Source organism: Lissotriton vulgaris, chromosome 2_1 (genome assembly GCF_964263255.1).
Source record: "Lissotriton vulgaris chromosome 2_1, aLisVul1.2, whole genome shotgun sequence".
NCBI classification, from domain to species: domain Eukaryota; kingdom Metazoa; phylum Chordata; class Amphibia; order Caudata; family Salamandridae; genus Lissotriton; species Lissotriton vulgaris.
The window spans coordinates 985,417,573-985,442,262 of NC_141687.1; the positions used below are offsets into that span (position 1 = coordinate 985,417,573).

At 41.4% G+C, this 24,690-nt stretch overlaps 1 protein-coding gene across 1 annotated transcript in view; it reads right to left on the reverse strand.

The window, feature by feature from the left end:
* The window catches only part of CERS6 (ceramide synthase 6), an 814,747-nt gene that overhangs the window by 449,062 nt on the left and 340,995 nt on the right, over positions 1–24,690 (reverse strand). The window contains exon 4 of the mRNA XM_086956583.1: positions 5,378–5,435. Coding sequence (XP_086812709.1) covers positions 5,378–5,435 — 58 coding nt within the window. The remainder of the gene's footprint in view (positions 1–5,377; positions 5,436–24,690) is intronic.

The window sequence follows — 24,690 nt, forward strand, 5'->3', positions numbered from 1 at the left end:
GGTATACCCTGGAAAGAAAACACGAATCGTACGGTCGCGCTACTAAACATCTAACAAAACAATTCTAACTACATACAACTACAACATATCACAAATATACACTAAATAATGCAAAGCTAGAATACATTACTATTAGCAAAGCAAATGGATTCAACTTAATCAAAGGCAAGACCTATTGCATTTTCAATGCTTGTTCTTATTAGTTGTGTGCATTTTGCAACTGTCAAAAGACAATGCTCTTAGTGACTGCCAAAAGAGGGAATGTGGCACAAATACCATTTCATGGAGGCAAGTTAGTTCTCTGCATCTGTTGCAAACATTAGTAATGTTGCGCTGCAACGTGCACAATAGCGCTCACATGTTTTGTGGTGGGAAAGATGCTCTAAAATACTATACTCCCATTTCCTTTGTCGTCACCAGGTTGCTTACTGTTTCACAGGCCTCCTTATCCCGCCTATGTTATTGTTGCCACCCTGAGGGGAAATAAGCCAGACTGACGCTTTCAGTGCTTGGAACGTCACAAGACACCCTCAAGATGGGAGTGCTTGTCTCCTATCAATAATTTGATTGTGGCCAGCATGGAAATAGATACAAACTAGAAGGCAAACTATTGCCGGCTATCGCAAAAAAAGAACTGCAGCCGAAGTCTATCCCACTTTAACAACCGCCCTGCTCTCAGTCCTCGGCGCTTTCTCCACTTTGGAATAGGGTCCCTGCTGGTAGACACTCCAGGCTCCCAAACAGGCACAGACTTAGACAACGGACAACAACATAAGAGCCGGAGCGTCGTAGATACAGAAAGCAAGTTTGTCGCCCATGGTAGGGTTCCACGTAGTTTCGATTTTGCAGTCAAAATACGAGAAAAAAACAAACACTATATTTGGGAGCACGGCCTCTAGGCGTATATAACACAAGTGTATGCTTTGTATGTAGGAGGCGCGGTGAGATTATGTAAATGTTTTTATTTACCAAAGAAGGAGGCTTTCCAGTGACCCCCACGCGAGAAACTTCACCAGAACGCATACCTCATTCGCTACTCCCGCAAAGCTAGATTTTCTGGGTAGTATCATTCTATGCGCTAAATTCAATAGTGCTGTTTTTTTTAAATTAGAATACACGAATGGGCCGGAGCCGACCTGTAGCTCATGGGAGCGCAAGATGTAGCCCTTGGTGAAAAGCCAGTAGTGGTTCTGCAGTAGAGAGGAGCCCGGGAGGTCCTCGTTGCTCTTCATCCTTGTGCCCTCTGCAGCAGTCACAATGACCCCCGCGGGGGTGGCCTTGGTCCTCTGAGGGCTGAGCATCCCGAAGGCAGCGGAAACCGCCTGCTCTCTCTATTGTGCCGCTCGCTCGAGGAGCCACACTGTGACCCGTCCACAGCCTGATCCACAACACACTCCCTCTGCGCCGCGCCCTCCAGCGCAGGATAGTGCAAAAAGAAGAATGCTTGCTGCTAGAATTCCTCGAACTTTAAAACAAAGCGCGGTGTGCTGTGCTGTGCTGTGTAGTGCACCCACATGGCGATCCTCCAGATGCTGTGGGTGGGGGTGAACGCAGATGCAGGGGAGAGAGGGGCAAGAGAGCTCAGACAGTGGGAGGGGGAAAGCATTGCGAGTGTTGCGGACAGGGCAGTAACAGAGGGCCTGGGTGCTGCAGCTCGGACGTGGTGGGGCTGCAGACGCTGAGCGCACTCGGGGCGGCAGATGTCCGCGCGGCTCTCAGTGATTCCTATGCAAGACCTGAAAAACAACAAAGTAGTCCCTACATCAAAAGATATCGCCCTGCAGCGTATGTCTACTGTAGTTGGTCGATGCTGCTTCCTGCAGAAACGAAAGAAAACGGAAGTGACGGATGGGACCACTAGCCAACAATGAGCGAGGTAAGAAAAGAAATGCTTGATTGGACCACTGGCAAGTGAAAAACAAAAAAAGAAATGCAATGGGTGGAGGTTCGCTGGTATTACTAATTACTTAATGCCTCGGAGATGCAGCGCATGTGCTGCCTATGCGAGACCTAAAAACTAAATTAAATAAAAAACTACATTAACCAGCATGCCGTACAACTCAACTCTAATGCCAACGGAATTGGAATAGGACGTCCGTGCTCAACAAAATGATCTCTCAGGTAGAAACAGTGTTCCAGAGAGCTGGTGGAATGCAGATTGCATGACTAAACACATTTGCATAAACTTGAGTGCTGACACCAAGTTGCTTTGAAATATTTGACTCTTGCAGCAAAAACGAGACGCTTAACAAGATAAAGACTTTGCTCGTGTTCTCTCTAGATCAAAGCCATGATTAGGAACAAGAGTGATTAATATCCTTGTATTTCTGCCACGGCGAGCACTATCTGCCAGTAGTATCTTCAACAGGAAGTAAGTGTTAGAACAAAGGATTTCACACTCCTGCGCCAGTCTCAATCAAACGCCCTGAACCTCCCTTCAAACACTGATAGCAATTTTGTTTTTGCAGGCTTTTAAACAAATCAGCACCATAAGCCACGTTAAAAATAGTGCTAAACTGAAGAATAGGTGACTGTTGAAACGAAAAGAAATGTCCTCCAAGTAAGTGATATCTGTGATTAATCCACAAAAAACCAATTAATAAGGAATGTAAATATGGGCAATTAGTATCTAAATGACCTTGTCTCTTTAGGACAACAAACAGTTTCCCATTTCCTTGAAGGGATGCCCAAGACCAATTTGAGGTAGATATAATCTTGAAATATCCATGAGTGTTATGGAGGCGATGGAGAATGAGGAGTGTGTACTAAAACAATACACATGTGTTTATTGGTTTTACAGAATCCAGTCACAGCCCTGAAGAAAGCCCCCAAAAATAGAGTCGGACTTGAAACGCCTTGGCACTTCTAACCAACAGGGGAAGAATTTAAATCAAAATGTGTAGCAGCTTAAGAAAATATATGCATTGAATACTGTACCCCTTTGTTACCTGAAATGTTGTGTACCCCCGTTGTGTGGTAACCCCAGTGCTCAAAAATCTTTTTGTTGTTTTTTACTTGTCACTATGTCTCAATTTTGTTTGGTTTGATGTAATGTAAATGTTATGTGTATCTGAGCACTGTCTTGAGGATTTATAAAATGAAATGATTGAAAATTAAAAGTAAACATAATAAACCAACTGATTTGTGAATTTGATCTGAGTCTGTCCAAACGTTAGCAGCCAACAAATGGTCATCTAGATGTTTTGACTTTTCTAACCTTTGTAAAAGATGGCATTTTAAAAAATGTAACTTAAAATCTGGTTTTATTGTTAAAGAGGATTTTTAATTACAACTTCTCAGACACCAAACATTAAAGGTGTACCTGTTTCCAATGAAAAGTTAGTACTTGATACATGCAATAAGGCAACCTAATGTTATCCTATCGGAGAGGTAGGTCTCACATTAGTGAAAAAATAATTTAGTGTTTTTCTATACCACGACATGTAAAACGTTAAAGTACATGTACAACCCTTTAGCTGCAATGCACTCTACTCTATAGGCTACATAGGGCCTATCTTAGGGGTGACTTATATGCAATAAGAGGGGAATTTAAGGCTTGACACAGGGCTTATATTGCTAAGTCAAGCTGGTAGTTTAAAACTGCAATAGCAGACATGGGACAGGTTTTAAAAGGCAACTCAGGTGGGTGGCATAATAACTGCTGCAAGTCCACTACTAGCATATAATTTACAGGCCCTGGGTATATGGTATAACAAGTCAATAAGGGACGTGTAAGTAAATTAAATATGCCAGTCAGGTGTAAGTCGATTTTATCATGTTTAGAGGAGAGAGCACAAGTACTTTAGCACTGGTTAGCAGTGCTAAATTGCACAGAACCAATAAAAATGAATTCAGAATAAAACTGGAGGGGTGAAGGCAAAAGGTTTGGGGGTGACCATGCATACAGGGCAAAGTCCAACAGAACAAATCAGAATAATGTGATACAACACAACATCAATGCACCACTACTGCTTATTTTTCACATCTTAGTCAAAGTCCAAGTGGCATTGTCACTTTATCTTAACATATATTTCTTAGTTTTCCTGGCCTTAAATGGTATGCAAGACCTAATGTCTTTTGATGAAGAATGCACAGGAACTCCAAAAGCAGGGAAAGGTTTGACAAAAAAGCACAATGAAATTGATAGCAACGCTTACAACATATCTCTGCATATTTGTAACATTCTGTTCTATTGCATCATCCCATGCCAGCATTTTATGCCGAACAATATATGTATATTTTTCCTAATTTTGAGCACCATCTACATATCATGGTTTTCCTGTGCTGTAGCTTTTAATTATGCCTTTTTATAAGACTATTTCAGCGAACAACTACCCAAATTTGTCTATCAACGCTTTAGGGCCTAAAGCGTTGATAGACAAATTCTTTCATCCTTCTGCTGGCAAACAGACTCGGATAGTCTATAAACAGCACAATGATCGTTTTACATTAGAATTTTGTTATAGTGTAAGTTGAAAAATGTAGACAAACTCTTTAATTCCATGGAAATAAAATATATTCATATATTACCTGCAGAGGAAAAAGGCTAGCAGTCCTAACCACGAACACTTCTATTGCTTTCAAAAATTTTATCAACCGGGAAATTGTGACTAGGCCAAATACACTGCTAGTAGAAAGCTGTATTGTACTACTGAATATCGACACCAACAATATCAAGATAGAAGAATGTGAAGGACAGAATACTGAAGGACAAAATAGCAAAAGTTGAGTGCATATAGGGAATAACAGATTTACTATTTCTAACTCCACATCTACATGCCTTGAAGTCATAATGTACTGAGTAGGTACATATATGGGGAGTTAGGTAAAAGAAATATAGACTTACTTACATGTCAATATTGTATTTTCAATATTGTCCTCTATTATGTTCCATCGATTTGGTATTTTGATATTCAGGAAGCACAACGTAGAGAGTTAGTACAAAAAGCGATTAAACTATATTGTGAATGATGCAGTGATGATGCAGATTTCTTTTTTACTCAAAAGTATCCTTTGTGCAATCAAGATGTACTACATGTTTACACAAATAACAAGAGTCACAGAAACTGGCAGGTCGGAAGTGCATCTTCGAAGGTTTCGTGATCTATTGTGACATTACCCTCAAATTGCAAACAGTTCTTGGTAGTGCAGACTTTAGTTGCAGTGCCTAATTAAACCTTATTACAACACTGACATCTAGGGTGCTACTCTGAAGGCAAAGGAGTGGCTCAGGGCCAATAATGCCCCAAGCCTGAGCTTGCCATTGGGCCAATACTCAGGTTTAGGAGCCTTAACAAAAGAAACAGCCCTCAATATTGGGCAAAAGTGCCATATTATTGTGTCCAGTAATATTATTAAAAAATATATGAGTTCTTACCTTTTTCAAGAATCGTATTCCATAAGTAAATATGTAAAGATAAAATGTAAATCTCCACCTGCATAGGGAAAAAGAAAAATATGATGATATAACATCATTTCTTATTGCCCCTCTTTAAAATGTTCAACCTCACCATTTTATCATGTATATAGTACACAAAAATAACATTGAGCTTTTAATTTCAATATTGTCTTTGAACTAACATGTTTAATCCAATAAATCCCTTGCACACCATACTTATCTGCCATACTCCTTTTGGTGCTGACTGACCAGTGGTATAATGAGGTGGAATGTAGACATAAAAACACACAATAAAAAACACTTTGGCGATTGTCCTGGATTGGTGATGAAGAGAAGGTGGTATTTTCTAATACAGATGAAAACTGGAACCAAAATCCAGAACAAATTTCAAAATGTGACTAAAATCAATTGGCAAGAGTAACAAACATATTTATGCCCAATATTAAGAGCATTAAACCTTCTTAGCTAATAAATACATCTTAAAAAACATAATTGCCGAATTTAAAATAATTTTAGGTCTAAAAACTATATATGAAACCGGTTTTTTATATGAACAACACACTAGCTATTTAGTTCTGAGTCACAAACGTTTTTGTGCAGAGCCATGTTTACTAAGGCTTTGAGCTGGCACTAACGCAAAGCACTCCATACTATTTACTATCTATCAGAGATTTGCGCTGGGAAGATTAAAGTTGCTTGTTGACTCCTCGACACTGGAGACATTTTACCAGTCTATAATGTTGACTAGTCAGGGGTCAGGTTGTTATCTATTAGACTAACCTTCAGCTTGCCGCATCTTGCCATCTTTTTCGTTAACTAATTATTTGCAGTCATTGTCAGTTGTGTCCTACTGCTGGCATCTCCTTCTCTCTGTTTATGATTCTTCCTGGACTTATCATTGGTAAGATTCCAGTGCCTTTTTTGACAGTTTTCCTTCTAGTTTTTATGAGTATTATGAATATTATGATTATTATTCAGCTAATATTCAGCTTATGCTATCATGTTTAGATATTCAACCATATCTGGTCAAAGTGTCAGTAAGTGTTGATCGTATGTTATTGACACGGTTCCGCTTGGGGGCTCTCCATAGGCTTGTTAGCTTTCCTACCATAAATGACTGGTCTAGAAACTTGGATCCCTGCCCCTGCCACGATGTGTCAAGACAATCGACGCTCCATATTCTTTTATTCTGCAAGTTTTACTCCAACCCTAGAAAAAGGTTAATTTTACCTAAATTAAAAATGTCAGGTCTAAGACAATGTTGTGTTGCATTTTTTAGGTTACAAACATTGGAAACTGAACTGATTACAATACATGTAGCTCTTTTTTAAAAAAAATGCCATTAAGTATAGGAAATCTATGTGTAATTGAAATTTAGAGGTAGGACCATGCAGAATGGATGTTTTTAGATCAGTAGCATATGCTAAAATTGCATTTTAATGTAAATATGTATTTTACTTCTGTGCTTTTATGATTTACTTTTTAAATCGAATAAAAATATTTCTGATTCTGATTATTATTATGTGTAAACTATAAAACACATGGCTACCTAAAAAAAAATCCCAAGCGGTAGGTCAATTAAGGAAAATATAGAACAAACTCAAATGCCATCAAAAGAAAAAGCAGTGTTAGGTAGATTCTGAAAGTTGAAACAGCCACGTTTTTAAAGATTTGCAAAACAGAGAGAGTGACTGACACACCCTCAGTGTTGGTAGTAGATCATTCCAGAGTCTGGCTCCAAGGAAAAAAGAATGCAAGACCTCCTTATTGGGATTTCCTAATTCTAGGAAATACGGCCAACCTCATATGACTAGAGTGCAACGAGCATGCGGGGGAATACAGAGACACCAAGGCTCTAAGATAAGCTGGTACGGAATCTGAAAGGTATTTGTGCATAAAGCACAATGCCTTAAAATGCACACGGTATACGTAGGCATTGTAGGGTCTGTAGCATACTGGCTGTGGAGATTATTATAGGAGAGTGGAGCAAAAGCCCTGCAGTAGCACCTTGAACGACCTGTAGGGGTTTAAGTAGTGTTTTAAGCACCCCCAGATATAACACATTCCCATAGTTCTGGAAATGACCAAGTCCTGGACCACGGTTCTCTGGGTAGAAATAGTGAGACAGTAAAGAATATTCTTGAGCCACTTCAAGATGCTGAAACAACTAATTATTAATCTGATCACTCATCCCCTGACCATGTGACACATGACGCATGCAACTGTAACACTGTCAACCCCTGAAAGTTAAGCCAAACACAATGCATACGTCCAGTACTAATATCTGTTGAAATGCACATAATATGTGACCAAATGTCACAACTAATACAGGGAAATGATTTTCTTTTGTTTTATTCTTAATGACTACCTGATTAATTGTGCATAAGTGACTGAATTACATAACCTGTCGTAATGTAAGCATGTGTGTAATATCCTTACCCCTCCATTGTTTAAACTGAAAATTAATAAAGAAACTTAAACAAAAAAAATAATGAATCTGATCACTCATAGTAAGTTAGTCATCAAGCCACACTCCCAGGTTCTTCATGACCGACACTGGGCTGGGGGAATGCCCATGGTCGAAGGCCACAAGCGGGATCCCAAGGTGTAAGTGGATTACCCACCAGCAGAACCTCATTCTTATCACAGTTTAATTCCAGGGAGTTGGTGCACATTCACAATGAAACTTGGGTGAGGCAAGAACTAAGGGTCTTCACATTGTGATTTCCTTGGCTCCACATGCCTGCCCTGAGAATGAACCGTACTGGCCCTGATGATAATACCCTAAAATATTTAAGCTTTTCTTAGCCACATACACCTTGGTAAATATCTTTCTGCCTCTGAACTCAAATATGTCTTCAAGAAATCCCTCCAGCTCTATCTTTTTGGCCTCATAGGATACAGGTGACATATCCGGGGAATATAACTTCTTGTCACCCCATTGTTCATGGTTCAACTCCAAAGTGATCATTGTGATCCTTGAACCAGACTCCACAGGTAGATGTAGCATTTTGTCTCCCAGCAGCACATCTATATATGGGTCAATGCATTCCTCCATATCACCCCTATTCATTTTGTCCTCTTTGACAACTAGAATCATATCTTGTACCACCTTCAGAATCAGCTCATTATCGCCACACTGGTTTCCAGCTTCTACCACACTATTAAGCACCGGATTAGCTGTGAAATTGCTCTGACATACCTTAACAAAATGACCCACGTTCAAACATTTGCGACACATTACCATTCTAGCAGGACAACTTTTTCCTCCTCTGCCATGTGTGGTATTCCCACATCTAAAACAAATGTTGGTTCTTAAAAAAAAATTGTTCTTAAGTCTCTTAACGTCCTTCCCCCACAAATCACACTGACAGTTTCTTTTGGAGCAGATTGCACACTTAATTCTTTAATAGATATTTGAGCTCATTCTAAACTTTTTGCGTCTTTAATCACCTCCTCTAATGAGGGATTCCCCATAATTAATATCCTTTGCTGTAAGAGCTTATCAGAACAGTTGCCTATAAACTGATCCCTTATCAGCTGATCGGTGAACTCAGCAAATTGACACTTTGCAATTTTCTTAAAACATTAATATAAGCGTCTACATTTTCTGATGGTTACTGTGTCCTCTTAATAAACTTATGTTGTGACACAAATAAGCTAGGTTGTATATCAAATCTCTCCTTCAATTTATTTATCGCTTCCTGGTATTCATCTAGATCTTCACCTTCCACTAGAGGCCCCTCTTGAAGATACTTGAACACTTCTCTCCCTTCAAAACCTAACTAATATAGTAGATATTTCTTCCTTTCAACCCTAAAACGAGACGCCCTTACTGCCACCAGAAAAATATGAAAAGCAACAAACCACTGATTCCAAGGTATCGGTGGACTACCAGGAAGAGTCTAAAAATGGTAGTGGTGGATTTACTGACTGCATGCTAACTGCAGATAAAAGAGAGTAAACAAAAAAAAACGAGTAAGTAAAAAAAACAGTAATAAAGAGATATTTTGTAAGAAAATTAACCTACACACAACTTTCTTAAAATGTCATACCCAAAAGTCTCACTTAACAAAATAAAGCAGTCAAAATGAAACAGTAACCAGCAACAAACGACCAGCAAATCATATTAACATATTCCTAATAGCTAAATAGACACCAAAAGTAGAGGGAAAACAAAGCTTAAAATCTATATCAATTGTGCAACACAATAATAGCAGAGCAAAAATGTCTGCATGCGCTGTGCACTTCAGCAAAACAGTCAGTGCATAAGGTGCACCACAGTTTTCAAATGTGAGCTGTGTACACCTGTGAAATATATATTGTTGAAGATGGATCTAAACCAAAAAGTCAGCTGTACTCATCAGCGCAGAAATATCTGACTGTGCAGAAAATGCACCAGGTTTGCAAAAGACCACAAAGAAAAGAAAATGCTGTTAAAATTGAATCATCTAACCCAAATGTCGGCTGTGCACACCGGTGAAAGAAATGCACACCTCCCAAAATGACGGCAATAACAAAACGTAAATGATTACGAAAAGTGTTGGCTAAGTTGACACACACCGTAAGTTGTGTGTATCAACAAAATGAACACTTCCTAAAATAGCAGCAGAATCACCCAAGTGCTTTCAGCACACTCCATTCAAGACTGCTGAGGGTGTGACCGCCAAAGGCAGTAACCTGCCAGTTCTTCCACTGACACGCCCAACAGTTCACCCTATCACCTTTATCTTCCTCACAAGATTATGCCAGATGTTTGCAGACGGAAGAAAGTGGAAGATGAAGACAACTGGTGGCAATCAGTGAGTTCTGCGGCCAAAAGCGCATAAGAATGACCCGGCTTTGCAGGCACGGGCTACAACATTGATCCGTACAGGACACACCCCCTGGAGAGCAGCTTGCCTGTATAACGATTAAGAAGCTGTAGAAGGGGAGACTTCAGCGATACAATGTGGGGACTTGGCCACTTGCCCCCGATGTCCTGGCCATTGTGAGTGAGACCGTGAAACTTACGGCAACATCATCAAGAATTGTGGGTTTGATGCGGTGGCTCAAGATCATCGCCAAAAAAAAAGACAATTTCATTCAGGTATGTTAAATAACTATTGGCCACATGCATCAAACTGTGCATTTGCGATTCCTAAATTGTGATTTTTAAGAAATCGCAATTCAGGAATCGCAAATGCTTGTGCATGTAGGAGTCGCAAAAAAATTTGCGATTCCTACACATTCCTTATTTGCGACTCGCAAATTGTGATTCGCAAATATGGAATTGCTTCCCATTCATTCCTACGGGCCTAGAGGCTCATAGGAATCAATGGGAAATGCATGCACAATTTGCGAGTACCAAATAGGTACTCGCAAATTGTGCATGCAATTTCAAGGGTGCCAAAAGGACACAATGGAGTGACATTAAGTTAAGTTCTCCGGATAGGTCACCTGTATCCTATGAGAGCAAAAAGATAGTGCTGAGGGATTTCTTGAAGACATATTGGAGTTCAGAGGCAGGAAGGTATTTGGCAAGGTGCATGTGGCTACGAAAGGCTTAAATATTTTAGGATGGTATCATCATGGCCCTTTCTGGCTGATTCTCAGGCCAGGCACAATGCAGCCAATTTTAGTGGTAAAGGATATGTCTTTGTAAGTTTCTATCGAACAAGAATACCCTGAGGTCTTTATTTATAAATTGGGACAGATTGTAAATTTCATACACAAGATTAATATTAAACATAATGCCATACTGCTGAAAAATAAGATTAGATCAATTCCATTCAGTTCAGGAGATGATTTGGACAAAGTACTAAGCAGGTTGCAAAGTTTTTGTGTCAAGTTTATGATTATCACCATTAGTTGTGGCTAGAAAACACAATGGTGATATTCGTGTAAGTGTTGATTTGAGGAGTCTCAATAGGGAAATTTGGGTTGACTCCTATCCGCTGCCAAAGGTTGGTGGCCTGTTGGTAATGTTGGGTGAAGCATGTGGTTTTCAAAATTTGACCTGGCCTCGGCGTACCTTCATATTGAATTGGACGAATCATCTAGACAATACACATCCTTCAATTCTCCTGCTGGAATATACCAATTCTGTTGCATGCCATTTGGTCTGGAATCTGCAGCATCAGTCTTCCAGCGTGTCATGCACCAGCTCTCAGGAAACACCAAGGGGGCTGGAGTTTTTTAGGAGGATGTCTTGATTTTTGTGAAGCGATTGGAAGAACATGATTCCATTTAGAGGAAAGTTCTCTAGAATTTTTCTGATAAAATGAATTGTGGTTAAGAAAATGGTGAGTTTTGGAAGGACAAAGTAGAATTTTTGGGACACCTCATTTGAGGTGAAGGTATATACCCAAGACCTCGTTTAGTAAAAGTGGTTGTAGATTGCCCTCCTACCAAGAGCAAAGATGAGTTGCTCTCATTTATTGGGCAATGTGAATTTATGTTATGTTATGTTATGTTATTTATATTTTTATAGCGCACAGCTGCCCCAGCAAAGGGGCGTCCTGGCGCTTTGACATTCACTATAACATAACACACAATAAAAGAAAGGGACAACTATTCGGAGACGGGAAACAAGAAAGTTTTAATCGCCTGCCTAAAGGCGAGCAAGTCATCAAGAGCTCGGATGCGCACCGGAAGCGAGTTCCATAACCCTGCCGCGAGCACCCGAAAGGAACGGCCACCCATTCTGCTCAATTTAAAACGGGGGCAAACTGCCAGGTGGAGCGCCTCAGATCTCAGAGATCTCAGAGGAATATAAGGAGTAAGTAAATTGGCAAGTGCCGGCGGCGAGGAAGATTTCAAAATTTTAAAGGCCAGGCACAGCGCTTTGAACTTAATTCGCTGTCTGACCGGGAGCCAGTGAAGGGCCATGATGGTACCAGACACTGAGAAATGTCTGGGGAGGCCCACAATGGCCCGTGCCGCGGCGTTTTGCACCCTTTGAAGCCTAGAGGCCTCCGCCTGATTCATCCCTAACATCAGCGAGCTGCCGTAGTCCAGCCGAGATAAAATTGATGCCTGGACCACAAGCTGTCTGGTAGGGGGATCAAAATACTTTAAGACCGGCCTTATGCCCCGCAGGATGCCATAACACGTGGCAGCCACCTTCTTGGTATGATCCATAAAAGTGAGCGCAGGGTCCAGCCAAATGCCTAGATTTTTCACTCCAGAAGCTGGAATCGGAGTGACGCCCAGCTCTGGTGGCCACCACTGGTTTCCCCACAGCTCAGCGTGCTTCCCTAATACCAACACCTCAGTTTTGGTGGCATTCAACTGAAGGCAGTTGGTGTGAAGCCAGCTTGCTACTGCCACAAGACCCGCTCGGAATCTGGGGGCCTCCACCTCAGGGTCTCCACTAAGTGTCACCGCCAGCTGTGTGTCGTCAGCATATGAGGTCATCGTCAAACCCCACTGTTTGACGACTGCAGCTAACGGTTTCACATAGAGGTTGAACATTGTGGGGCTCAACGAGGAGCCCTGAGGGACTCCCAGCTCAAAGGAATGGGTGGTGGATTGGCCTGGTGGTATTGCCACTTTAAAGGTTCGATCCGATAAAAATGATCGAAACCACTGGAGAGCGATGTCAGTAACTCAAGCTTCCTGTAAGCGTTGGATCAGTATATGGTGGGACACAGTATCAAAAGCAGCGCTTAGGTATAATAACAAAAGCGCTGCTGTACGTCCAGAGTCAAGTACCTGGCGAAGATGTTCCGTGATGTAAAGTAATGCCGTCTCGGTACTGTGTCCTGGCCGGAAGCCATTCTGACTGGGATCCAATATCTGGTTGCGAGCCAGATGCTCAGACAGAACAGAGTTGACATGGGCTTCCATTACTTTAGCTATCCAAGGCAATAGGGATATAGGTCGATAATTTTCTGGCAGCCGAGGGTCAGAGTTGGCCTTTTTTAAGATAGGAGTAACCACTGCCTGTTTCCAGGCAGTGGGTACCGTTCCGTTGGACAATGACATATTGATAAGGTTCAATATGGGAGCTCGGCACAGCGGGGAAAGTGTGCTGATAAAGGCTGGCTTCAGCGGGTCTAGAGGAGAACCTGATTTGACCCTAAGGCTAAGTCTGTCAAAGGTCTCAATGGACAAGTCTGGTAGAATAGCCAGGGTCTCATATCCCACCAGATGCTGGTGGGATATGAATGCCAGATTCATGCCGGAGTATGCACCGAAAATAAAAAATCTTCCAAATATGTTTGAAAAAATGCACAGATTGTGTGGGATGTTTCATTTAGTCAAGAATAAAATGACAGGGGCAAGAGTATTACATTCCTATGATTCGGAGCTCCAATGCACCATCAATGTCGATGTGAGCAAGTATGGCCTCTGTGATGTTCTAACTCAAGATAAAAGGAGTGAATCTGTCAGCAAAAGTTATGCGTCAAGGGTTCTTTGTGAACCGGATCCTAATTAGTCTGTAATTGAGAAAGAGTTGCTAGCCTGCTATTGGGCTATAGAGAAATTTAAGCTGTATGTGTGGGGTAGGAGAGTTTGCCTCCAGACAAACCTTAAGCATCTGCTAAATATTTTGAATGGTGAGAAAGTCAAGTATAACACACAGCTTGTCTTACTATGAAGCTTTTACAGTATGATTTCCTAATAACACATTGTCCTGGGGATAATGTAACTGCAGACATATTGCCCAGGTTGCCTGTGTGTGATCAAGAAATGAGTGATCCGAGGAATACAATGAAAGTTGTTTTGTTGCTGCATTGGGCATGCCTGAGTTCAAAGCGTGCTCAGAAAAAGAGTGGAAACAAGCTATTGAAGGTAATGTTATGTTGAAAATGGTCCAATACTTCGTCATTAATGGCTAGCCAAAGGAGAGGTGTGTGCACTCGAAGATTCAACCCGACAGTAAAATTGCTGAGGAATTGTCCATTGAGGGTAATTTGATCTTGAGAGGGGTCAAGTGTATTCCCGCAATGTCTTTGCATCAAAAGTTGGTCAAAATGTCTCACAAGGGGCATTTGGGGGCCACTATGACAAAAAGGAGAGCCAAGGGGTATTACTGGTGGCCTTCAATGGACAAGTACATCGACTGTGAAGTTATGGAGTGTGTAGTGTGCAGTAAATCAATGAAAGGTCCTAAAGTGATTTTGCCAACTTTGCAACATATTTAATATCCTGACAGACCATGGGCTAAATTGGATATAGATTATGGGTGGGTGGAGAACTCAGAAAGCGGAGTTCAGCAAAAAACTCCAATTCTGCTGTGTGGCGGAGTTTGCCCCTGCCGCCCACCCCTAAAGCAAGCAACCAAGCACCAGCCTGAGTCCTTACTGGTATCTTGGCGTGGCCTTCGCCATACCCGGTCTATCTCCTCGTCCTCGGCGGTGCAGGATTCTCCTCCTGTGCAGTAACTAATTAAATCCCTTTGATGCAGGACTCGTGAGGACTGCTCATGCACGTGCATGGAGAGTGGAGACCGGGTTAAGGTCTCTACTCTCCATGTACGTGCATGCGCAGTCCTCGCAAGTCCTGCAGTTTCATTAGTTACAGCCCAGGGGTGGAGAAGAAACAAGCTGATCATCGCCTCGGCAGAGGTAAGACAGTGAACGCAGTTGGCAGTCTGAGGGTCAGGAACCCTCCATGACAAACGGGCAGTGTGCTGCCCAGCCAGGTCTGGGACTCTGCTGATGCATAGGGTGGAATGGAGCGGAATTCCACAGAGTTTTTAGGTAACTCATTGCCATTCTGCATTCTGCCACTCCGCCATTCAACTTTTTGCCTCATCATTTGAAGTACACATTTCTTCTAATGGGCGTTTACAGCAAATGGCCAGAAGTTGGCGTTTTTCCATGCCTTTGGCAAAAAAAGCTGTACTCGCAAGTCCTGCAGTTTCATTAGTTACAGCCCAGGGGTGGAGAAGAAACAAGCTGATCATCGCCACGGCAGAGGTAAGACAGTGAACGCAGTTGGCAGTCTGAGGGTCAGGAACCCTCCATGACAAACGGGCAGTGTGCTGCCCAGCCAGGTCTGGGACTCTGCTGATGCATAGGGTGGAACGGAGCGGAATTCCACAGAGTTTTTAGGTAACTCTATGCCATTCTGCATTCTGCCACTCCGCCATCTCCGCCCACCCTTAGTATTGATCTGGTTGGAGCATTCAACTTTTTGCCTCATCATTTGAAGTACACATTTCTTCTAATGGGTGTTTACAGCAAATGGCCAGAAGTTTGTGTTTTTCCATGCCTTTGGCAAAAAAAGCTGTACTTTTTCTCAAGGAGGTTTTTTTTATGAGAAGGGTTTCTGGAGCATCTCAGTTCTGACAATGGAGTTAAATGTGTTATTAGTGAGATGGAGAGGTTTTTTAAATCTCCAGGAGTCACACATTTGAAAAATTATTTTTACCATATATAAACCAATGGACTGGTAGAAAGGATGATCAGAGTTGTGAGTGACTGCATTATGTGGGTCAACAGCAACAACTAAAATGTGGAAGAAGCTATCCAGTCTATGCTGTGGTTCTATCGCACAACACATCACTCGGTAACTCAACAGTCTCCATTCAGCCTTTTAAGGGGAGGGTTCCCTGCCTCAATGTTGTATCTCTCTTGGCTGCTCAGGTCTGATAAACACAAGGTCAATAATTTTGATGATCAATATACCTTATGTCAAAGAGTTAAAGTGAACCAAGATTAAGTAAAACTTACATTAGATGCTGGACATATTGCCACACTGATCCTACTGCACCTCACGGCAGCATTCGGTACAGTCTCACATGAGATCCTCCTATGTCACCTCGACTCCATTGGGGTGGAAGGTAAGGCATTAGCCTGGCCAGGATCTTTCTTAAAACATAGAGAAAGGCTGTTTGGCTCAAACAATTTCGCTTAGAAACAAAAGCAATAAAATATGGTGCCCCTCAGGGCTCAGCAATCAGCCCTGCTGATATATATATATATATCCAACAACACTCCTTGGTAATGCTTTTTTTTCAAAAAAGAGCCACATGAACAAGAAGTGAGCTAACTTCGAAACGCGTGGGGTGTTTCTCCTGCCAATAAAGCGCTAAACTTAATCGTGGCCACGGCTCTTGGCTCTTTTTTTGAAAAAAAGCATTACCAAGGAGTGGTGTTGGATTAATGGGGGTTGCGTCCCCGCTGTGTGCCCGCCGCATGAAAGAAGCTTGGACACGCTACGAATTGGACTGAATATATATATATATAGATATATATATATATATATATGTATATATATATATATATATATATATACACACACACACACACACAAGTTACAGGTGCATGTCAGAATCGTACATCTCAGAGCAATAGTCAACAACAACACAGCGTACCCGGTTGCCATGGCAACGATCTAAAATGTCTCCAATACTTTGTTATCTCAGCCGTCCCTGAATGCCCTAGAGGAGGCAACAGGAAGAGAGCTTTGAGACAACTGGAGACCAAAATCATTCTAGAATTGGACAGTAAGTACCCTAAAGGGCTAAATAACACAGAAGATCTCCACAGCTTTCTTTAGAGTCCCATATCATGCAATATCAGAGCCTGATTATAGCATATTTGATCCCTCAGATGCTTAAACATATCCCCCCACATTTTTTCCTTTTTTTAATATATATATATTTTTTGATATATATATATTTTTTAGTTGAAACACACCCGATTTTATAACAACACTTGCACATTTGCACAATTACTTTTTGAACTACATTTCTCCATAACGTGCTCAAGGAAGACCTACCAATCCATCCCCTCCTAACATTCAGTAAAGCCAGATCTATAGGCGATATGCTAGTGACCAGCCACTTTGAGAAATTACCCCAGAGAATTAACACCTTAAGGGATCAAAAAGGCTTTTACCCCTGCGGCCGCTGCAAGGCGTGCGCAGGCAGCAAACGTGTCCTGTCGTACATAATAGCTGATACAGGGAGGAAGATGAGCATAAATAAATTCAGCACCTGTAGTACGCAGTATGGCGTCTATTGCTTACAGTGCCCATGTGGCTTACGCTACATTGGGAGCACTATTAAGGAGCTCAAGTTAAGAATACTTGAGCATCTAAGAGCCATTGATAAAGTGGATCAGGCTTATCCAGTGGCTCGCCACTTCGCGGAGGCTCATAAGCAGGACCGCAGCAAACTTCAATACTTCGGTCTGGACATTGTGCCTCCTAATATACGCGGTGGTGACCGACTGCGAAGGTTAAGGAGACTAGAATCCAGATACATCATAGATCTTTCTATAAAACACCCTAAGGGTCTCAATAGTGGGGAGGAGATGGCATTTCATATGGGGAAATGAAGTAGATCAACCCCCATACGACCATAAGACCGAGAAAAGATCTAATCCGTCATATCAGATTATATAGCTGTGATCAGACCCTATCTGAATGACAATGTATCTTTATTAATGTGGCCTTATACCAGCACATGAGTAGCACCTATATATAACAGAATAGTTGAAATTTGTCAAGTGAAGGATATTGCCATATACATAGATTGTTCTGTTTTCTGTTTCATACATGTCTTTCTTTTATTCAATGATGACACTTTGAGAGTGGGAACTTGTATTGGGATCAAATGATACATGAAATTCCCTACATTGTAAATGTGTCTTTGAAGATACGGTAAACTAATTGTGATTACTGTTAGTTTAGTATATCTGAATTTTTTGAAAGAAGGTCATAATGAAGTAGAAATATTCAACCTCATTAACAGAAACTGAAATGTCATGGCTTATAGAGGCGATTGTTGGATGACTACTCTACAGAGACTACTTGTTGTGTCTAGAATTGCAGATGATTTATTATATTTGATTTTGAATGATATGTATGACCTGCCGTCATACAAGTAGCATTTAGCCGTATGAACCCTACAGTTTTATTTATAAATAACTTCAAAATGACTGTTATCGAATTTGAAGTATTATAATATGATGGACTGTATCGATTTACTTGATAAGGGACATTAGCCGATCAACAGCTTTATTACTTTCCATTATATGGAATATAAATATCAAATGTACCACAACTTGGACGAGGCCACTGCCTATCTATGGGCTGAATCTCTATTATATGTGTAAGAATGATTTGCATTAAGAACACAGTTATCACTGTAAGATGGCCGCCCTTATGTCACTTGTGGTGTAAGTCCCCTTTTCTATGTTGATGTCCAAAATGATGTGGGTTTGGCGTTTAAAAAACATGTCGACACTAAACGCAGTGTAACACACACTGACGAAGGCAGCATGCCGAAACGCGTCTGTGTGTGCCCCTCCGCTTAATAAAATCTAGCGTGTTTGAAACAATTTGCCCTCAGAGTGCTGTCTTATCCTTTCGTTAGAGTTTTGGGAGGATTTGGAGCGTTATATATATATATATATATATATATATATATATATATATATATATATCAGCCTGTTCACTGCTGTCGGCTGAACTCTGGAATTAACTTCCTTTTCCCCTCAGATGTCTACCAGACATAAAGCTGTTCTGTAAGCAACTGAAAACACAACTGTTTAAAGATTAGATTGTCACTCACCTCAATATTTGGTACATGCCTATCGACGGGACACACGAGTAATAGCCATGCGCTCAATAAATCCCATCATTCATTCATTCAACCAAGAGAAACAAAAGGCAAAATATGATGCTATAAATTATGTAAAACATGTGTTTTTTAGGTGGTTGACTTTGTGCGGGTAAAAAAAAACTATTTTCATAAAGAAAGGCGAGGCCAAATATGAGCTCTAGTCAGGATTGAAACGGTCTGTGGAAGTGCTGTCTGTGTGCAATGGGGGCATTGGTGGAATGTCAATAAGATTGTCAAGGTTACTGATGTAAGAAGTTCTGCTTTTGCTCAGTTCATGCAAAACAATGAAGGAAAGGTCGGTCTGGGTAATGACGCTCAAGATAGTTCTGTGGGGCCATACCCCAGTCAAAGTTTTGCTAAAGGGTCATCTGTGGTATCAAGGGTAGCCTGGAGAAAATCTACCTGAAAGAGGTTTGAGCCTATGAAATTAAGGTGAAAGGACACATTTGTGTTGCATTACTGTTGTTTTTTAGAGTATCTTTCTTATATAAGTGTAGAGATATTTTCATCAATATTTTATGGTTGCTTGCGGTTATTAGTATTTTTTTGTTTTGTTATTGAGTTTGGTTCGTTTTTACTTCTCCTGTTTTTTTTAGGATTTTTTTTAAATATTGTTGCTCATTGTAAAAAAATAAACAAAAGGAGAACTATGTTGTGACTCATGGCAAGGAATGCTGTCCATGCCATATTTCCACCACTCATGTTGCTGGTAGTGTTCCAGAGGCGACGGTTTGATTACCCTGGAGAGCGCAACAAGGCGGTGGCTCTTATTACTACTATGCAGCAATAAATACCCTCTAATGTTTGTAGGTTCATGCTGTGATTTACTGTGTCAAATACTGCACTGAGATCTAATCAAGTCAGTGCAGCAGCTCCACGATTGTCTAGCTGATGTCTCAAGAAATCAGTAACACTGAGAAGAGTCGATTCACTGCTATGGCCCACACAAAACCCAGATTGCGAAGGGTGGAGTAAGCAATTAAGTTCTGTGAACACTATAGGGCTCATTAAGATGTACCTCCGGTCGGCAGTCCCGACCGCTAATTACTACGCGGCCGCACATGGTGCTGTCACATATTCACATTACCCTATGAGAGCATGTATTACAGCCGTAAACCAGCAGTAGCAACAACTTCCATAGGGAAATGGGAGGTTGTGTTCATCCCTGCGCCGTGTGGCAGGCACCTTAATGTGCCTGCCACACCGTACAGGGATCAATCAGGGTGCACCATAGGTGCCCCCTCTGCCCCCAACCGAAGGCCGCAAAAAGAAGGAGGCTCTGCTAGGGGCCCTCAAACACGCTTTCCGACAGGCTGGAAAGCCTGGCGGCAAGAGTGCATCGTAATCCGGATGGCGTAAAATGCCATCCATATAGATTAAGGCCCGGTTTCCGACTGACCGAATCCAACCAGAATGACCAGCCGGTTTCACTTACGACTGCCTTAATAATAATTAGGTGGCTGGAAGTCAAATCAACGATCTCAATCGGAAAGCCTCTGACCTAAGGTTGGAGGCTTTCCAACCAAGAAAAGCAAGTTCAGTACATAGGTAAGCTGCTCCAAGGCAGAAAAGGAGAGCTTACCAAGAACAGCTGGGGGTAAGGAGCCTATTGGGGATCCAGATTTAAGGATGGCCTTAAAAAACAGCACATCTAAAAGCTGAAACCTATCCAGCATGCTGTCTACTTTAAGGTGGGCTGTTCGCCTACCTGCCTTACCTACAATAGGGAAAGCCGTCTGAATATCTGCCAGTTTTTTAAAGAAAAAGTCAGCTATTTCATCACATTGAAGTCGTGAGAAGGGAGTGACATGTGCAATACAAGTGGGGTCCGAAAGGATTTTGACTACATGAAAAAAAAGATTTTGGGCAATTTTGAGTTGCGGCAATTTTGCTCATATAAAAAGAGGCCCTGGCGTCACGACAAGTTTTTTTTTACGGTAACAGCAATTTAAGATTCTGGGGCCAGATGTATTATTTAGGGCTCGAAAACACCAGTTGCAATTTGTGACCAGTATTGTTGACACCATTTAAGAAAATTCAGATTTAAAGTGGGTAGCAATCTGACCTATCTCGCTAATATTAATGAGATAGGTCACAAACTGCAACTCAGCTCAATGGTTTGTCATCATTGTGGAATGGTGGCCTGCTGAGGTCAGCAGACCACCATATCTATGACTACCGTACAATAAAGTATGTTTTTTTTAATGCAGCCTGTTTTCCTCATAGGAAAACAACTGCATTTAAAAAGGAAAGTTTACTTTTTTCAAACATTTGTTAGAGCATTAGCAATGGTCCACAGGGGAGTGATCCTAAGGAGACTCCTTCCCTTTTGTGAATGGGTTACCACCTCAACTATAGAGCTGGTCATTTTGCAATGGTTTATAAACCATAGATAGAAACTGCTATTTGAAAGTGTTGCTTAAAAAAACACCACTTCCAAATAGCAGTGCCTTCTCCATTTCTAAACACATTTTAGAAGTCAGAAACAAAGTTACCAACTCCTAAAATGGATTTGGTGCATTAAGAAATGCATTTCTGGGTATGCAAATTCTGAATCAGAGTGTTTGCAATCACAAAAATGCTTTGAACATCTGGCCCTAGTTCCTAAGGAATAAAACATGGTGTAGTCTCTTGCAACTCAAGACTGAAGACTTCACCTCATCCTGAAACTTCTAACCCACACCTACAGGTGTAAGATTGAGTTAAACAAAGTGTGAATCAGTGGCGGTTGGCATGGCTCGCGAGTGAAGAGGCGGCCGCGGGGGAGGCACATGGGGCACCGGAGGGGTTATGGGGAATCGTGGGAGGATGCACATAATTTAAAAAACAAAATAATTAACTTACCTTCCCGCAGGGTCCTGCGTGTCTGCTCCTTGTCTCCTCGAGGAACAGGAAGCACAGCCAGACTCCACTAACCAATCACAATGCGGCAATGCAGTGTTGTGCTTGGGAGGCAAAAAGCCTGCCCTGACCAATCACAATGCTGATTGGTTTTGAGCGTCCTGGTTTGACGCTCAACCAGAGAATGGGGGCCTGTAATGCAGCCTGCATGGAGAACAGGGAAAGTGTGTGTGACTGGTTTGGGTGGCCCCAGAGGGCCGATCACAAAATCATTCTGCACCTAGGAGTGGACAAACCACTCGTCCCATGCCCTGCTCCGAGAGCAGAGCAGACCCGCCTCCACGCCCACAAAGCAGTACAAACATAAAATGATAATAATTTATGTTTCCTCTTCTCGCATTGCTTGAAAGCAGTGAGGAGATGCTTCTCAGCCATAGCCGAGGAGCCACCAGTGTGAATCCATTCAAGACGCTTGATAATCATGGCATTTGGAAATGTTCTCCTTGGTGCTTATTACACACCTAACATCCAAAATGTTGTATGGTGGCAAGAAAAAGAAAAAATCAGAACTGGTTCATCTGAAATTAGATGATGATCAAGTATCACATTGTCTTTATAGAATGTGATCTATCCCGTACTCAGACCGTAAGCCTGATAATTGCTATCAATTTCCACCCTATCCTACACACTTTGTAAAGCACGTTGGCAACAGGTTGACAAATTACAAATCCAAAAATAATTAAAGGTCTAACAAAATGCAACTTTCTGATTTACCTTATTTACGTTCTGCGAGCATGCTCAAGACCTCCATTATTATTTTGAGGGCATTGGCTATAATAGATTTAGAATGTGCCTATTACTCGCTCATTATGTATGTAAGATATGGTCCATTAACCCAAAGCATTTCAATTAAGTTAATTAAGCTAAGCGTGTTTTTGAATGTCTATTATCTTAATAGACGTTCCTATTTTTATTAGGGGTGATGAGGCTTATTGCAGTTATTCTTCAAGGATCTCGAATTCACATAATTGGCGAAACTGATGTAGACGCGTCAAGGTGATTTTTCTGAATACATCATTTCACATTACTTCCATATTTTCCTAAGGCCCACTTAGCCTTTGAATGTCAAGTAATCAAACAAGCAATTTAAGCCCTAGTAATTTATATGTCAGATACTTTCAATGTTTTTGTTTACACATTTTTAATAGTGTATTCATACCATGCAGTTAGATGAACAAAAATTGAAACTGAGAGATGTTGATTTTCCAATGAACAGTTAAAAATGGACATCCTCTGCTGTTTTGCTCTTGGTTTTAGAGATACCGGGTAGGGACATGTTAATTATAGCAACAACAGAATAGTTCATAGTTACTTGTGCTATCACCTTTCATGTGGGCATAGCTAGGGCCAAAATGATTTCCCATGTTTTTCAGAAATACAAGGGACCATTTAGGGTTTTCCATACAAGATGAAGGTACACCAGAAATCAAGTGGTATCCCCCATCGCCAAATTTGCAGAGCTCCTGCCATACAGGAGACCCCAGGGCAATGGTGGTGTAGACTCAGCTTGCTCTTCATTCAGAAACGTTTGTTTTGAGATTGTAGGAAGACCAAAGGGCCAGTCCTATTTCAAGCAGGCCATTCGTTTTTAATGCACACGACTGCCTTTAGAGGCATGGTAGATCAGGAAATTAGAAAGATATCAATGTTCCCAAGGGGCAGGCATACATCCCCAGAGTCAGGCTTTGTTTCTGTGAAACAAAAAGAAAAGGTCAGTGAGCCACAATGACGAGGAGGCTCGCCTGGCATCACAGTTGTGACAAAAGTGCTATTGCCATGTCAGTCAAAGCACTTTCATCATAAATGCCCCACAAGAACAGTAGGAAACAGAAATAGGGTGGATAATCCGCTGTGAAAGGAGCTTGAAAAGTCCCCCACCATGTTGGCAGGGAGATCACCCAGCAGGATTCCAATGAGCGACCTAGTCACCACATGCAGTCTAGTCTGCGTCTCTCATCCAGTACGGCTATCTAGAATGCAGCCCAACACCTGTATAGGTTCTGTTAGTGTAGTGGAACACGCCACATATACTCTAAATCTTGAATACATAGGGGAATCAGACATTAGTCGTTTTTATAACATAGAACCGTGCATATTGGACACACAATCTGATACCACAAAACAGGCCAATGTGGTAGCAAAATGTAACATTAACTGTTGTCATTTTTTTCTGCACAACATAGTGTTAATTTATAAGGAAATGCCATCATCACTGGTGGGGCTGCAGTTGCCGTTGCAAACAGATACTTTTTTCTATACAAACCTCTGCAAGATTTGACATTTCTATTCGCCATTCCACACACAATTATGTGTTGGTAGAGCATATGGAGCTCGAAATGTCTTTCCCTAAATATAATAGACATGCATATGTTGCTCAGGTAAGCTTTGCTTCGAGGACTCTTTAAAAAAAGTGTGTAGTTGCAGTCCCAGTCCACTAGGGCTGAGGGAAAGGAACACTGCAACATTAACACAAGGTAGAAGCATAAAAACCGTGTAAATGTTAAAGAATTATTATATGCATGCCGCCGACACCTGACTCATTAATGAAGTATCCTAAAGCATCCTTTAATTGCTGTCACAATATTTCATAACGTCTGTGATGTACATTTTGCCTTCTCCCACAAAAAGGCTGCAGGTGACGGATGGCAAAAGTAGGTGGAACAAGAACTTCATTTCACTTACTTTTCTGAGTGCCTGAATTCCAAATAATGTTTTAATAGACCTTTTGTGGGGTAGCAGACAAACAAAGCATTTGTAGACTGATGTCCTCCCATGTCAGGGGGAGTGTTTGGCTCATTTGAATACAGGGTCTTTCCACCAACTTTCA